The sequence below is a fragment of the Suricata suricatta genome, chromosome 5, assembly GCF_006229205.1.
Source record: "Suricata suricatta isolate VVHF042 chromosome 5, meerkat_22Aug2017_6uvM2_HiC, whole genome shotgun sequence".
Taxonomy (NCBI): domain Eukaryota; kingdom Metazoa; phylum Chordata; class Mammalia; order Carnivora; family Herpestidae; genus Suricata; species Suricata suricatta.
Window position 1 is genome coordinate 10,628,687 of NC_043704.1, and position 17,518 is coordinate 10,646,204.

General features: G+C 42.2%; 1 protein-coding gene and 1 pseudogene across 1 annotated transcript in view; both read right to left on the bottom strand.

Moving 5' to 3' along the window:
* Positions 1 to 7,038: 7,038 nt before the first annotated feature.
* The window catches only part of LOC115291506, a 64,458-nt pseudogene continuing 53,978 nt past the window's right edge, over positions 7,039 to 17,518 (bottom strand).
* The window catches only part of LOC115292482 (carbonyl reductase [NADPH] 1-like), a 7,144-nt gene continuing 6,741 nt past the window's right edge, over positions 17,116 to 17,518 (bottom strand). Inside the window, exon 3 of the mRNA XM_029940583.1 lies at positions 17,116 to 17,517. Coding sequence (XP_029796443.1) covers positions 17,216 to 17,517 — 302 coding nt within the window. The 3' untranslated portion in view covers positions 17,116 to 17,215. The remainder of the gene's footprint in view (position 17,518) is intronic.

A 17,518-nucleotide genomic window follows, 5' to 3' on the forward strand; every position in this document is an offset into this window, starting at 1 on the left:
GAGGGTGTCATGCTGAGTGAAGTAAGCCAGGCAGAGAAGGACAGAAACCATATGTTTGCACTCATAGGTCTAGCAGGAAAACAAGAGAGACCTAATGGAGAACCAGGGGGAACGGAGGAGGGAGAGAGAGTTGGGGAGAGAGAGGGATGCAAAACTTGAGAGACTATTGAATGCTGAGAATGAACTGAGGGTTGAGGGGAAAGGGGGAGGGGGGAAAAGAGGTGGTGGTGATGGTGGAGGGCACTTAAGGGGAAGAGCACTGGGTGTTGTATGGAAAACAATTTGACAATAAAATATGGAGGAAAAAAAGAAACTTATTAAAAAACAAAATAAGGCAGCTCTAAATGTAATGAAATGTAACCCAGGAATAAATCCCACTTGATCATAATGGATAATACTTTTTATATGCTGTTGAATTCGATTTGCGAGTATATTGTTGACTATTTTTGTGTCTGTATTCATTAAGGATATTGGCCTATAGTTCTCTTTTTTCATTGGGTCTGAGCCTGGCTTAGGAATCAGAGTGATATGTGCTTCATAGAAGGAGTCCGGTAGTCTTCCTTCCATTTCTATTTTTTGGAATAGCTTGAGAAGGATCGGCGTTAACTCTGTTTTAAACATCTGGTAGAATTCCCCTGGGAATCCGTCTGGCCCTGGGAGATTTTTGATAACTGATTCAATTTCTTCACTGGTTATGGGTCTGTTCATTTTTCTATCTCTTCCCATTTGAATTTTGGTAGTGCATGTGTGTTTAGAAATGTGTCCATTTCTTCTAGATTGTCCAGTTTGTTGGCATATAATTTTTCATAGTAATCTCTGATGATTGCTTGTATTTACGAGGGATCTGTTATAATAGACCCATTTTCCTTCATGATTTTGTCTATTTGCATGTTTTCTCTTTTCTTTCTGAGGAGCCTAGCTAGAGGTTTATGATTTTTGTTTATTTTTTTTTTCAAAAAACCAACTCTTGGTTTCATTGATCTGTTCAGTTGTTTTTGTGGATTCTATCTTGTTTAATTCTGCTCTGATCTTTATTATTTCTTTTCTTTTGCTGGGTTTGGGGCTGGTTCAACATTCGCAAATCCATAAATGTGATACACCACATCAACAAAACAAAAGAAAAAAATTATATGATCCTGTCGATAGATGCTGAGAAAGCATTTGACAAAATACAACATCTCTTCTTAATAAAAACCCTCGAGAAAGTTGGGATAGAAGGAACTAACTTAAATATCATAAAAGCCATTTACGAAAAGCCCACAGCCAATGTTATCCTCAATGGGGAAAAACTGAGAGCTTTCCTCCTGAAATCAGGGACATGACAGGGATGTCCACTCTCACCATTGTTGCTTAACATAGTGTTGGAAGTCCTAGCATCAGCAATCAGACAACAAACGGAAATAAAAGACATCAGAATTGGCAAAGAAGAAGTCAAACTTTCCCTTTTCACAGACGAATCATACTCTACATGGAAAACCCGATTGACTCCACCAGAAGCCTTCTAGAACTGATCAATGAATTCAGGAATGTTGCAGGGTACAAAATCAATGTACATAAAACAGTTGCATTCTTATACACCAAAAATGAAGCAACAGAAAGAGAAAGCAAGAAACAGATCCCATTCACAATTGCATGAAAAACCATAAAATACCTAGGAATCAACCTAACCAAAGATGTAAAAGACCTGTATGCTGAAAACTATAGAAGACTTTTGAGGGAAAATGAAGAAGACACAAAGAAATGCAAAAAGATTCTGTGCTCATGGATTGGAAGAATAAACATTGTTAAAATGCCATTATTACCCAAAACAATTTACACATTCAATGCAATCCCCATCAAAGTTGCACCAGCATTCTTCTCAAAGCTAGAACAAACTATCTTAAAATTCATATGGAACCACAAAAGACCCCGAATAGCCAAAGTCATATTGAAGAAGAAAACCAAAACGTGAGGCATCAGAATCTCTGACTTTAGCCTCTACTACAAAGCTGTCATCATCAAGAAAGTATGGTACTGGCACAAAAACAGACACATGGACCAATGGAATAGAAGAGAGAACCCAGAACTGGAACCACAAGTACATGGCCAATTAATCTTTGACAAAGCAGGAGAGAGTGTCCAATGGAAAATAGATAGCCTCTTCAACAGGTGGTGTTGAGAGAGCTGGACAGCAACATGTAGAAAAATGAAATTAGACCACTTCCTGACACCATTCACAAAAATAAACTCAAAATGGATAAAGGATCTGAATGTGAGACAGGAAACCATAAAAACCCTTGAGGAAAAAGCAGGAAATAGCCCCCTAGACCTCAATCTCAGCAATTTCTTCCTCGACACATCCCCAGAGACAAGGGAATCAAGAACAAAAATGAATTACTGGGACCTCATCAAGATAAAAAACTTCTGCAAGGCAAAGGAAACAATAAAAAAAACCCTAATAGGCAACCAACAGAATGGGAAAAGAGAGTGGCAAATGGCATATCAGAAAAAGGGCTAGTATCCAAAATATACAAGGAGCTCACTAAACTCCATACACAAAAAATGAATGATCCAGTGAAGAAATGGGCAGAAGACCTGAATAGACACTTATCCAAAGGGGACATCCAGATGGCCAACAGGCACATGAAACGATGCTCAGTGTCACTCATCATCAGGGAAATTCAAATCAAAACCACACTGAGGTACCATCTCACACCAGTCAGAGTCGCTAAAATGAACAAATCAATAGACTATAGATGCTGGCGAGGGTGTGGAGAGATAGGCACCCTACTACACTGTTGGTGGCAATGTAAACTGGTGCAGCCACTCTGGAAAACAGTGTGGAGACTCCTCAAGAAACTATTGATAGAACTTCCCTATCACCCAGCAATAGTACTGCTAGGGATTTACCCAGGGGGTACAGAAGGGCTGATGCATAGGAGCACATGAACCCCAATGTTCATAGCGGCACTTTCTACAATAGCCAAATCATGGAAAGAGCCTAAATGCCCATCACCTGATGAGTGGATCAAGAAGATGTGGTATATATACAATGGAGTACAATATGGAAATGAGGAAGAATGAAATATGGCCATTTGTAGCAAAGTGGAAGTACCTTGAGGGTGTCATGCTAGCGAAATAAGTCAGGCAGAGAAGGATAGATACCATATGTTTGCATTCATAGGTCTAACAGGAGAGATCTGGCAGGGGACCATTCAGAGAGGAAGGGGGAAAGAGAATGGGGGAGAGTTAGGGACACAGATCAAGGGAGACTACTGAATACTGAAAACAAACCATGGACTGAAGAGGGAGGGGGTAGAGGAGGGGGTAATGGTCATGGTGGGGGGCACTTGTGGGGAGAAACACTGGGTGTTGTATGGAAACCAATTTGACAGTAAACTATTAACAAATAAAAATAATAATAATATTTACTATCTCAATGTCCTTAAGGTCATAACTCTGTCTTTTGGTTTGTCCTTCAATGTCAAACACCACAGCAAACATAGGCCTTTTCCATGGGTTCTGAGCCCAGAGAGATCAGGTGGATGTCATTCAAGAATGTTCCTTGTATGCTGGTTTCTGAAGTATGGTGAGTTGGGGCAGTATATGCTTTTGGATATCCTCCTTTGGATGTCTCCCAGGCAGTCTCACTAATGGGTATAAAGTTATGGTAACATTAACTGTTGTGGCTGCCTAAGTAATGGAAGAATTCTGGTATTTCCAAAGGCAAGACAACCGTGTTCTTACACTGAGGATATAGCTTGCATTTCCATGTCCATGAGTCTAGTTTTCCTGAGGAAGATGGATCATTTGATTAGAGCCTACCTTATCAAATAAATGCAGGAGAGCACTCATTCCTCATTCTGGTCCAAGGCCAATACACAGCAGGCACCCACACTGTTCAGTTAGTGAGAAAACAATCACTCAGAAGTGAGTTTTGCCTTCTAGGGAGATACACGTAGGATGTGTGGTGCTGGCACACGGAATTCATCCCACAACAATGTTGTGGTGAGTACAGGAGTCAGGAGATATTTGAGAGCTACCCTTTGGGTACCAGTGAAGCCAGTGGTGGAAGAAGTGGTAGAAGTTTGCAGGATGGAAGAGGGAATGGGGGCAGAACTAAGAGTAAACTGTACATACATGTGCTCATTCAGGCCAGACATCCCAATCTTTCTAAAAGTGTCATCCTATTTAATCAGTGTACTGAATGGGTGGTGCTTCCTCCATCACATTAATGTGGGGGTAAATATTACCGTAGTTTACAATCAAGGAATTAGGGCAATTTGTTGAACAAGCTGAGGGAGAGTTGATGGGCCTGGACCTTGGCAGGTCTCATGGTAGACATCACAAGTTATGCTCAGGGCATGGACTTTGCTCCTGAGGCACTTTCAGGTGTGAGTGTGCACTCAGAGAGTACAGAGAATAACTAGAAAAGACAGCAGAAGTCCCTTTTCTTAGGAAGACTGCAGTAGTCTAGAAACGACAGCTGAGTCTCTGTTACAGAGCTGGAATGGAGAAGGTTGGGGCAAAATCCACAGAACAACTGTTAGGACCTGGTCAATGATAAACAGGAGGTGGGCATGGTGGCCTCATTTATCAAGGTGGGTGGATGGGGTCTGTGACCAGGATGATATTGGGAAGATACAAGTGTCATCTGGACATGTTTTAGATGTTTAGGTGGGGGTGTGGATGGGGGATTGGAGAGCTGGGATTTGAGAAGGAAAGGGAGGCCATGAAGATGAGAGGGAGGGGCAGGAAGAGAACTATGTGTGTCTGGAGCTATGACAGGGAGGTCTAGCCTAGGCAGGGCAAGGCCCCGCTTCTATCCAGCAATGAAAGAGGGACCAAAGTTCCAGAAGGTTTCCTAATGACACTATTTCAAATCCATAAATCCCAGGGCTGTACCCTGATGCCAACCAGGACTGTGTCCTCTTAGGATCTGTCCTTTGAGCCCAGAATTGGTTCTGGTTGGACTGCTGTGCTCCCCAAAGAAAAGTGTTGGTCATAGGTTAGTAGGGGCTAGAGATTCATGGTAGGTGAACTAAAATTATTTTGGAGAAACTTCAACAGGAAAAAAGGAGTACAGATATTATCTTGAGAATGTGTCCTTCCTCTGCAGAATGGGAATGGATGCTTTCTTCCAAGATGCAGTGAAATTACTTTTGCAGGGGAGCTGCCTCTTGCTATATTAGGAGAAGCTCAAGAGAGAGAAACAGAGAATTAGGTCCTGTGCTGATACTGGGGTGTGGGCAGGGCTCCTCCCTTTGTGAGATTCCCAGTGGGCCCAGAGTGGGAGGGAATGTTATGAAGCTCACTGTGGCCAAGGAATTGCTCGGAATGTTTGATCTAATGGTTACATAATTTCCTGTTTGCCTACATTTCCTATTTCTTGTGTTTGTCCAAGGTCAGAGTGCTAAATGTTATATATAATTAGTTGTTATTTTTAAAGTATCAAGGATCAAGGATAAAAGATCTGTGATACTGGGATACATTTCCAACCCAGCAGTTGACATGCTAATGTTTTGTCCTAGACCTTGTTATGTGTCATGGGTCAGTTTAGAAAAGCCGAATAATAAGTGAAAATTAAGCCCTTCTGAAAGAAAAGACTTTGAAAGGATGGATCCTACCCTTGCTCACGGGGACCAGCAGTTTCTCATTTCTATCAGCTTGAAACCCTGGGGAAGAGTGAAAAATAATCACAAGAGGAGGGAATCTGTACAACATGGATGCTTCTGTGAGAGGAGAGTGAGGTGGGCATTCACTGAGGCCCCTGAGGAGCCAGGCTTAGTGTAGGGTAGTAAGAAGCTCCCCCCAGGGCCCTGGATGTGTCAGGCCCCACTCCAGGGACCCATGTGGAGGGCACTTTGCACTGCCATTGCTGGCAGTGTGTTCACATATATTAGTTCATTTATTCTTCATGGAAATCCTATGACTTTCCCCCAGGTTGTACACTTAGGGAGATTTATAGACAACAGCATGCAGGATTTTGCTCAAGGTCACCCATAAGGTGGCAGAACCAAGATCTTTTTGTTTCCAGATGTTTGTTTTAAAGGCTTTGAAAGAGGAAAGTGGAAAGAATAGAACTGTAGACATCCACATATCCAACAAACTAGCCTCAGCAGTGATGAGGTTTTTACTGTTCTCCATCTTCTGTAGAGATTTTGCTAAGCTGTGTTACAAACTTGGTGACCATTTATCCCTACATCAATAGCACATTCTCCTTGAGGATATTTGACAGTAATTCTTTCATATCCTTTGATCCCAATCCATATTCAACTTTTCCCCTTGTCTCAGGTTGTCTTATGAATGCACCTCTGGTGCCCACTCCCATTTCACACCTTGAAGCTTCTTTTTCTCTGGTGAGTTTGATATTTAATAGACCACAGAGGATGTGTGGGGTGCCCATGTCATAATAGAGGCTGATAAACAATGCTGGCTATGGAAATCCAGCCCCATTCATGGTTCTATATAAGGTTTGTGGTAACTTACAAGCTAAACAGCAGATCTGATTGGTCCACCAGAGGCCATGGGTCTGCACAGGCAAAAAAAAAAAAAAAAAAAAATCACTGCGGGACTCATTCACTAATATGTATCAACTCCTATGTTAACCTGTCTCTACTCTTGACCTAACTTAGATTCTGTTAGTTTTTTGAGCTGGTTGGTAACAAATAAACTGCACACATGGATATTTACTTAGGATTGTTTATTTATCTATGTTGTTCTATCATTTTTGTCATTATGTTTTGTTTCTTCACCTATATGACAAAGAAATCACAAAAGACTTCACAGAATTAGTAGCGAATTCAATGTGAGTACTCGATATGGATAATGATTCTTTTTTTCTTCTCTTTCTTTCTCTTTCTTTCTTTCTTTCTTTCTTTCTTTCTTTCTTTCTTTCTTTCTTTCTTTCTTTTGTTCTTTCTTTTCCTTCCTTCCTTCCTTCCTTCCTTCCTTCCTTCCTTCCTTCCTTCCTTCCTTCCTTCCTTCCTTCCTTCCTTCCTTCCTTCCTGATGAGGACATAGGTGACAGTGTAATCTGTTTGGTCAAATCATGGTAATATCATAATAAGACCCATGGAAGGAACTCAGAGGTAGGGTTCCCATTGTTCAACTTTCTTCTCCATAACAAACTCCCTGTGAGGCCCCTTAGCATCTGAGGGCAAAAGGGCCAAGTAGACGGGGGTCTCTGCTCCTTCTTTTGGACTTTTAATGGGTGTAGGTCCAGCCATGTCTATTCTCACCCACCCAGGGCAGCAGACATTCAGGAGGATCCTGTCCCCTCTCCTCTGCTCACTCAGCTTCCTGGCATATATTTTAGACAGACTGTGACACCCATCTTCGACACTCCATATGTGAGCATTTTTATGTTTGGCCAGCCCTCTTTCTGGTGCACTCTGTTCTTCGTATCATCCACGAACTTTTTCATCAGCCCCACCAGCTCCTCCTCTGTGATGGTCTCACTTCTGAACTTCTTCTGCATTCCTGGGCTGCAGTATTTAAGAGCTACTAAGCCCATTATGCTAGACACATTGACCACTCTGCCTAAAATACAACACAAATAGTCATGTAGAATGGCATGCACAAGAATCATGAATAGCAAAATTGTTTGGTTTGTCCATTTGGGAGACAATTACCAGTTTGCTATGAGTGTTGATGTAGTCTTCCTATATAAGTGATGGACTTGATACAGTCTTGACCCTCAAAACACTCATAATATCTCAGGACATCAGAGAAATGTCTACTGGGGAGTGCAGTGCCCAGATGTCCCATAAAGAAATGTCCCAGATGTTCCTTAAACAGGAACGTGTTTTGTGAAGGTAAGTCGGTGCTCACTGCAATAATGAGTAAATAGCCACTTTTCTTCACAGGTCCTCTTGAGACCATCTTAACCTCTTATGGGCCCATGGGCAGTGCTCTATGAATGAGTGTCTATTAACCAACAAACAACCACTCAGTTTCCTGATGACATTATAGAGGAGAAAAGACTGAATGTGTATGGTTGGCTGTTGCTTTGCTGTAACTGGGTAAAAACAAATCATCTGAGTGGGCTAAGGTGCATGCTATTTTCTGCATGTTGGCATTTCATCAACTCAGGAGCAGTGAGAAAACACCAGGCAATATGATCATGGGAAGGGGCAATGGAACAGTCCCATGTTAAAGAGATGGTATAAAAAGAAATGCTACAACAAGGATGAATCTTGATAATATGACCCAAAATAAAGTGGCCAGTCACAAAGACTACTCATTATATGCTTCACTATATATGGGATGTCCGGAAAGGTAGATGTTGAGACAGAAAATAAGAGTTTTGCTTAGGGAAGTGGGAATGCAAGACCAGAGAGCTGATGCTAAGGGTATTTTTTTCTCCTCGGTGTGATGACTGTGTGCTAATCTTGCAGTGCTGACTGCTCCACACCTCTGTCCATATCTAGACTCCACTGAATTGCATTCCTGAAACGAGTGAAGTGTATGATATGTGAATTGTGTCTCGAGAAAGCTGTCAAGGGTGTTAATCACACTAATACTCACTAATTCTCTTTCAAAAAATAGTATTCCTTAGAGTGAACTTATATTGACATGTATGGTGTACCTGTTTTACATCTACATGAGTATCTTTAGCCTAATGGAAAGGTTATGAGAATTTACGAATAATAAGAGCTTCAAGAACATTAGAAAACTGTCCCTATTTTATGTAAATATCTGGGAAAGACAGTCAGGGTCACTTAACTCTGAGCTCCATCCTACTAAAGAATGGCAGTGCTAAACAAGTTCAATGAAAGAGATCATGCATGACCCTATGAGTCTCATTAAGTGTTTAGAGATAATTAAAATAATTTCTAGAAAGTACCTAATTAATGTAACAGTTTTCTAACATAAACACATTTTAGAGAGGGTTGTTATTCTAGTCCTTCCTTTCGGCTACAGTGTATTAAGTATAGGATTAATGCAACATATATGTCAAATGTTTCATTAAGCATCTCTCAGATTTTATTTTGTACCTCTAATTAGATTTATTTTATTTTCAAAATTGTCATCGGCCTGTCTCACAATCAAAATAATACACATTAATGATTCAAAATTGCAGAACACAGAAGTATGTGAAATAAGACAGGGGTTGAGGAACCCACAGTGGGTAACTGGTATACCAGGAAGGCAGCAATATTTACTTATAGGGGCTTGGAGCCATTTTCTTACATATCTTTAGTATAGTCAGTAGATGGAGAAAATCTACTGTCTGTAGGCTGTGTAGTGAAGTGATGTCCTCTTGTCTATTCTGTATTGTATATCACAGGAAGTCTAGTATCAGCTGTGAAAATACTTACTTGTGTATAGGAGGGAAGCCTGACAGGAAGTAAAAGGTTTTGTAGGTAAATTCATTGTAGTAGATGCAGCAAAGATTCCCTCACCCCAGGTCTGTTTCATCCTCTAACCACATCCCCCAAGCAGGCAGGGTGGCTGTCACCAGACTTCACCTTATAGTTGAGTGAGATAGGAGACCCTTCTGGTCTGATAGCTCAGGGCGGAAAACACAAGGGCAGCAATACGAAGTACTTATAGAGATTATACAGCAACGAGTCTGATCCAAACACTTTGTCCCCAGAGTAGACTCATGGTTTTAATGTGTCATTTCGAGGACTCTGAACTGGATTGCACACAGCTTATTGCTAAGAAGTTTAAGGCGGGGGTGGGGGGCCCCTGATGGCTTAGTCAGTTAAGTGTCCAACTCTTCATGCAACTCAGGTGATGATCTCATGGTTCATGGGTTTGAGCACCACATTGGACTCTGTGCTGACAGTTTGGAGCCTGTTGGGATTCTCATTTTCATTTCTCTCTCTCTCTCTCTCTCTCTCTCTCTCTCTCTCTCTCTCTCTCTCTCTCTCCCTCTCTCCTTCCCTCCCTCCCTCCTTCACTGTGCTCTCTCTCTTTCTTAAATATAATCAAACTTAAAAAAAAAGAGAAGTGTGTGGACCATAAAGACATCCTTGTGATAAAGGTGTGTGACGGCATTTGAGTGTGTCATATTTGTACATGAGAGTGTGCGAGGAAGAGACTGTATGTATGACTGTAAGTGTGTGACACTGTGTGTGAGATAGCATGTAAAAGAATTGCCCTGTTACAGTCAGTATGAAAGGCAAGTCCCTGAGGTAAGAAAGGACTCTTGTTCTGGTGGGGCTGGCATGTGTGTCAGGCTTATACTCTATAGAGACCATTCCCTGTATGTGACCAGGCATCTATTTTTGGGAAATCTCTCCCTCTCCAGACTTCACTGTCCTAAAGCAGAGCCACAGTGATCTCCACAACATAAGGTACTTTAGACATCATCTCATCTGGGGTCACAAACTTCAAGGGCACTAATTGACTCTCCAGGCTATTCAGAATCTGTAAGTCCAAGTTGGTTCTCATGACCTGTGATGATTTAACATTTGTCCCATCCCCTGGAAGACTAACGTTTTCTAATATTAGGAGGACCAGTTCTTTAGTTTCTTGACTGATAAGGGTTTTTCATAAAACACTTCAAGTTTTAAAATGTGCCTCCTATGGTTTTCCCTGAGGTGCCTGGGAGTCCTGGAATGAGGAAGACCTTGGCCCAACAGAGCAGAGTCGTTTTGCTTTCTGTTTCTCTTGCCTTACTGAGTAAGGCTTCATTTGAAGAAGGGAGATAGAGCAAAAATGATTTGAGGACCTTGAGTAGGGGAAAGAACCACTAGTTTGGGTGTCACATGACCTCAGTGTTCAACCAGCGGTACTTGTGACTTTGAGATCCATGATTCCTCCAGGTTCTTAATGGGGTCCATACATAAAATGCCTAGCACATCGCATCTAGAAATGCCCATCCACCTATCCTTTCTGGAACCAATATGTCAGAGTGTGTGTGTGAGTGAGATACATTTAGTATTGTAACTTTCCCACCAAATTCCTCTAGCAGTTTTTCAGACTACAGGAAATTGCAAAGTAGTACCTTCCAAATGAAGGTCTAGAACATCTTCTGAAATGTTTCCTTGGTGACAGTAGCCTTAATAAGAGCATATTTCTACCTGGTATTTTAAGCTTATGTGTGGTGAACAAGAGTGCTCAGATTTCCAATGTTTGCTCAATTCCTTGGGAATGATTATAGCGTAATATCCTTTTGAAATAGTTGTAGACTTTGATTTAAAGAGAAAAATAATAACAACAGCGTATCCATTTAAAGAGCATGTCTTTCAAATTCATGAATAGGTTTCTATCCTTCTCTGCCTGACTTATTTGTTTGCACTCATAGGTCTAACAGGAGAGACCTGGCAGGCGACCATGGGGAGAGGAAGGGGGAAAGAGAGTGGGGGAGAGTGAGGGACACAGAACATGAGAGACTATTGAATACTGAAAATGAATCATGGACTGAGGGGAGGAGTAGGAAGGGGGTGATGGTCATGGTGGGGGGCACTTGTGGGGAGAAGCACTGGGTGTTATATGGAAACCTATTTGATAATAAACTATTAAAAAGATTCATGAATAGGAAGTTTTGTGGAATAAGAGTGAAAAAATATGTAATATGGGAAGGGATTTATGTGACTTCGAAACTAACTACATGGTTAAGACTGGTAATTGGTATCTGGTTATTGTAGGTCTTCTCTTTGTTTTCTGCCTAAATCATTAAACTAAAACTGTTATTGGAGAAATTATTAAAATATAGACAGCATTGGGGTACCTGAGTGGCTCCATTGATTAAGTGTCCATCTCTTGATTTTTCTCAGGTCATGATCTCATGGTTCATGAATTCAAGGCCCGGTGGGCTTCACAATGAAAACATGGGGCTTGCGTGGCATTCTGTCTCTCCTACTCTCTTTGTCCCTCCTCACTGAAACTTTCTCTCTCTGTCAAAAAAAAAAACATTCTAAAAAATATACATATTAGAAGAGGGATGCATGGGTGGTTCAGTTGGTTGAGTATTGGGTTTAGTTGATTAAAATAATAAGAAGGTTTTATATGTATTATCTCTCAATATCCTTGAAGTCACAATTCTGTCTTTTGGTTTATCCTTACATACCTAAAATCAGACCACACATTTTCCTTTTGCATGTGTTCCAACTCACAGAGAACTTGTAGGTATCATTCGAGACTGTTCTTTGTATCCTGGTTTCTGAAGTATGGGTGGGTGGGGGGGACAGTATTTCCTTTGGCTACCCTAGGTGGGCCTTCTCCCACTTATATCCCCAGAGAGAGTAATGTCCTTATAACGTGAAGTATTGTGGCTATTCCCCCAAATAATGGGAAAACTTTCTTATTTCCAAAAGCAAGAAAACCCAGCTCTCACACTGAGAATATAACTTGCATTTCCATGTCTGTGAGTCTAGTTTTCCCAAGACAAGATCAATATTTGATTAGAGCCTGCCTTAACAAATGCAGGAGAACACTTATTCCTCATTTGGGTCCAAGGCCAATACACAGCAGGCATCCACACTATTTAGTGGGTGAGAAAACAATAGCCAGAAGAGTTATGTTTGCCTTCTAAGGGGGAGTACGTGGAGGATGTGTGAAGCTGGCACATGGAACTCATCCCACATCAGCACTGTGTTTAGTATCAGAGTCTGGGAACATTTGAGAGCTGCTCTCTGGGTGCCAATGAAGCCAGTGGTAGGAGTGATAGAGGTTTCCAGGACAGAAGAGGCAGTGGGGGCAGTCCTGAGAGTAAAATGTACATGCATGTAGTCATTCAAACCAGACATCCTAATCTAAGAGTATCAGCGTATTCAATCAGTGTACTGAACCGTGGTAGTTCTCTCCTCACATCATTGTGGGGGGAAATATTGCAGTAGTTCAAAACCAAGGAATTATGACAGTTTGTCTTGTGCAAACAATGATCAAGGGGAAGGGAAGTTGATGGGCCTGGACTGTGGCAGGTCTGACTACAGAGATCCCTCCAGGATATGGTCAGGATTGGACGTTGCTCCTGAACGACTTTTGGAGTAAGTGAGCACTCGGAGTACAGAGAATAATCAGTAAGGAAAAGATGGAAGAATCTGTGTCTCTTAGGAAGGTTGTAATTGTCTAGAAATAACAGCTGAGTCTCTGTTGAGGAGTTTGGGTGGAGAAAGCTTGGGCACAAAAATCTATAGGACAACTGTTAGGACCTCATCAGTGATAATCAGGAGGTGGGCATGGTGACCTCATTTTTCATGGTGTGTGGATGGAGTGGTCTGTGACCAGGGTGATATTGGTAAAGTACAAGTGTCATCTGGACATATTTTAGATGTTTGGATGAGGATGTGGTGGGCGGCAGGAGGGTTGGATTTGAAGGAGAAAGGGAGGGCATCCTGAGAAGAGGGAGAGGTAGGAAGAGAATGTTCTAGGGAATGTTCTTGGCAGGTGACAGATTATGTGGAGCTTGAGACGTTGGGATAGTAAAAATTCCACTAGCCTCAGTAAAATCCTCAGAGGGATGGAGAGTGAGAAGAAAGGGTCCAGGAAGAAATCCCCAGGGAAGTACACCTGTGAGGGTCACAGAGTGAAGAAAAGTTCTCTGTGAGGCAAATTTGTAATGAAGACATGAAGGAGTTTTGTAAGTTTGCACCATCTGGGGAAACTAAAGGAAGGAGGTACAATCGGATTTCTGTTTATTTTTGTTTACAATGTTGTTTATTGTAAAATAAGTTAAACATGTACCAATTGATTTAGATCCAATCGGAGAGAAACTTGCAAAAACCTGGGTGAGGTCCCTGAGAGTCTGATCCATGGCAGTGCCAAGGTCCTCTGGCTGGAAAGGCTTACAACTTCTGGAAGGTCCTGCTTTCCCTGTGTTCCAGTCCATCTTCTTCCCTGGGGAGACTATTCTACATCCCCTCAGAGCACTGGGCCCTTGAGTAGTGGTTCAGACTCCAGCCCCAAACCCACCCTGGAATTCCTCTAAGGGGGGGGGGGTCTCCTGGCCTAAGAGTTCCAAGTCCTTACTCTCCAAAGCAATGTTCACATTGTTGACCAGCACTTCCAGGCCCCTTTCCTCTTTGCCCAGGAAGTCACCCACGGAGCAGAGGCTTTGCTGGTCATCGACATGTAGCAGGTAGAAGTGTGCCCTAAGGCTCTAGGTCAGGAACTGCCACCTGGCTGCCTGTCCCCATACCTCGTCATGTGACATGAGCATCACATGCTGGAGAACTTGGGCACAGGTTGTGTGCAATGGTGAAGCCGAGGACATTGTTGGCCCTGGTCACCTGTGCCATGTGGGAGGCTGATGACATGACTGTGTAGAATGGAATGCAGCTGAGACACCGTGAGTGGAGCTATGGGCCACATGGAGGGCTAATGGTGCAGAGGCCTGGCCACAGTCAGAGATGCCAGTGGAACTGTATTCTCAGACCCAATACTGTGACACTTAGAGCCCAAAGTCCTGCCTCCATCTTTCTGTGAAAGCAGGGACCAAATGTTCCAAGGCTCCCCTAATGATGCTATACCAAATCCTTATGCCCTGGTACTGCACCCTGAGCCCAACCAGGACTCTGTCTTCTTAGGATCCCTCCTCTGAGCCAAGCAATGTTTCTAGGAGTACTGTTGTGCTGCCCAAAACAAAGCTGGTAGGTGATTGATTAAAAAGATGCTAAAGATTCATAGCTTTTGAGCCAACTATATTTTGGGGAACCTCAACGAGAGGAAAAGAGAGCAGAATAATTGTCTTGAGAATGTGCCCTCCATCTGCAGAACAGGACTGGTTGCTTTCTTATAAGATACAGTGAAAGTGTTTGAACTATAAAACTGCTACTGAGCACACAGATCCCCTTGCTTTCTTAAGAGAATCTCAGGAGGGAGAAACAGAGAATTAGGTCCTGTGCTGAGCCTGGGGTGCGGGCAGGACTCCTCCCTCTGTGTGATTCCCAGTGGGCCCAAAATGGGAGAAAATGTTTATGAAGCTCAGTGTGGGCCAAGTCATTGATTGGAATATTTGATTTAGTGATTACACAATCCTCTGTTTGTCTGCAATGGCTAGTTTTTGGTTTTGTTTAAGGCTGTAGAAAATAAGTGTTATGTATAATTAGGTGTTATTTTTAAAATATTGAGGAAGAAAGATCTCTGTGATACTGGGATACATTTCCAAACCAGTAGTAGACATGATACTGTCTTGTCCTTGACATTGATGTTCCTTATGGCTCAGTTTAGAAACACAAGCTAAAAGGTGGGAAATTAACAACATTGTTGACGGGAAAGTTTAAAGGAAAACTTGTATTTTTTATTTTATTTCATTTTTTAAAAGAATTCATTATTAAGTAATGTCTACACATTGTAAGGCACCCATTTCCAACCTTGAGTTCAAGAGTTCCATGCTTTAAATACTGAGCCACCGAGGTGCCTTCTTTTCAAATAGAAACCTCTTTTCAAACAGAAACCTTACACCGTGGGGTGTCTGGGTGCCTCAGTTGGTTCAGTATCCAACTCATTTTATTTAATATTTAAGGAATGTTTTAATTTGTATTTGTATTTGAGAGAGCGGGGGGAGAGAGAGAGAAGAGAGAGAGAGCCAGCAAGGTGGTGGGGCAGAGACAGAGGGAGATAGAATCTGAAGTAGGCTCCAGGCTTGGAACTGTCAGCACAGAGCCAGTGCAGGGCTTGAACTCTGGAGCCATGAGATCATGACCTGAGCCTTTATTGGATGCTTCCCTGACTGAGCCAGTCAGACATCTGACTCTTGATTTGGCTTAGGTTGTGGTCTCACAGATTCTGATATAAATCCATGCATGGACTCTGTACTGACAGCGTGGAGCCTGCTTGGGACTCTCTCTCTCCCCCTCTCTATCTGCCCCTTCCCTGCTCATCTCTTCTGTCTCTCTCTCTCTGTCTCTCTCTCTGTCTCTCTGTCTCTCTCTCAAAAAGAAAAAAGAAAGAAAGAAAAAGAAAGAAAGGAATATTACCCTTGCTTTCAGGGGCCATCGGTTCTAATTTCTTTCAGCGTGAAACCCCTGGTGAAGAGTGAAAAATAAGCACAAGAGGAGGGAGTCTGTACAACATGGATGGTTCTGTGAGGGGAGGGAGGTGGTGGGCATTCGTGGAGGTCCCCAGGGAGCCAGGCTTGGCAGGGGCAAGGAAGAATCTCCCCTCTGGGCCCTGGATGTGTCAGACCCCACTCCAGTGATGCATTCAGAGAGCAATTTGCACTGCCATTGTTTTCAGTGTGTTTACCTGCATTCGTTCATTTACTTTTCATGGAAATCCCATGACTTCCCCTGAATTTTACAGTTGAGGAGATGAGAAACAGCAACATGGAGGATTTTGCTCAAGATCACCCGTCAGGTGGCAGAGCCAGGACGTTTTTTTTTCTAGAAGTTTGTCTTAAATGGTTTGATAGAGGAAAATAGAAAGAATAGGACTGTAGACATCCATGTATCCTCCAAACTAGACTCAACAATGATGGTTGGTTTACTATCCTCTCTCTTCACTAGAGAGCTATCAGGACAATGTTGATTTTATAATCTTGGTGACACTTTATCCCTACATGAATAGCACATTTGCCTTGAGGAGATTTGACAGTAATACTTTCATATCCATTGACACCAATTCATACTCACTTTCCCCCTTGTCTCAGGTTGTCTTATGGATGCATCTTAAGTACCTACTCCCCTTTCATACCTTGAAATTGGTTTTTCCCCCATGAGTTTTATATTTAAAGGGACCACAGAGGATGTCTCTCCATGGTGAGGTGCCCATATCATAGTAGATTCTGTTAAAGTATACTGGCTAGGGAAATCTAGCCCCATTCATGGGTCTATATATTGTCTGTGGTAATTTTCAAGCCACAACTGTAGATTTGAGGAAGTCCAAAAGCAGTCATTTGCCTGAAAAGGCAAATATATTTACATGTGGCTCATTTATTAATATTTACCAACCTCTGAGTTAAACTGTCCCTTCTCTTGACCTCCCTTAGGTTCTGTTAGTCTTTTGGGCTGGTTGGGAAGAAATAATCTACACACATGATTTATTTAGAGTTATTTATTCACTTATGATGTTTATTCCTTATTGTCATTAATTCTACTTTCCCCCTCATATCACAGAAGAAATCACAAAAGACTTCAGAGAATTAGTAGGCAATTCAATGTGAGTCCTTGATATGGATAAAGATGGTTTCTTTTTCTTTCTTTCTTTCTTTCTTTCTTTCTTTCTTTCTTTCTTTCTTTCTTTCTTTCTTTCTTTCTTTCTTTCTTTCTTTCTTCTGTTGTTTTGTTCTTTCATTCTTTCCTTCTTTCTTCCCTATAAAGAGATTAATCTGTTTGGTCAAATCATGGCAGTATCAGTGATAGGAGCCACGAAGGGAGCTGAGAGTGGGGCCCCCATTTTTCAACTTTCTTCTCCATAACAAACTCCCCATGAGGCCCCTTCTCATCTGAGGGCAAAAGGGCCAAGTAGACGGGGGTCTCTGCTCCTTCTTCTAGACTTTTAATGGCTGTAGGTCCACCCATGTCTGTTTTCACCCACCCAGGGCAGCAGGCGTTCAGGAAGATCCTGTCTCCCCTCCTCTGCTCACTCAGTTTCCTGGCATGGATTCTGGACAGGACGGTGAGACCCATCTTTGAGACTCCATA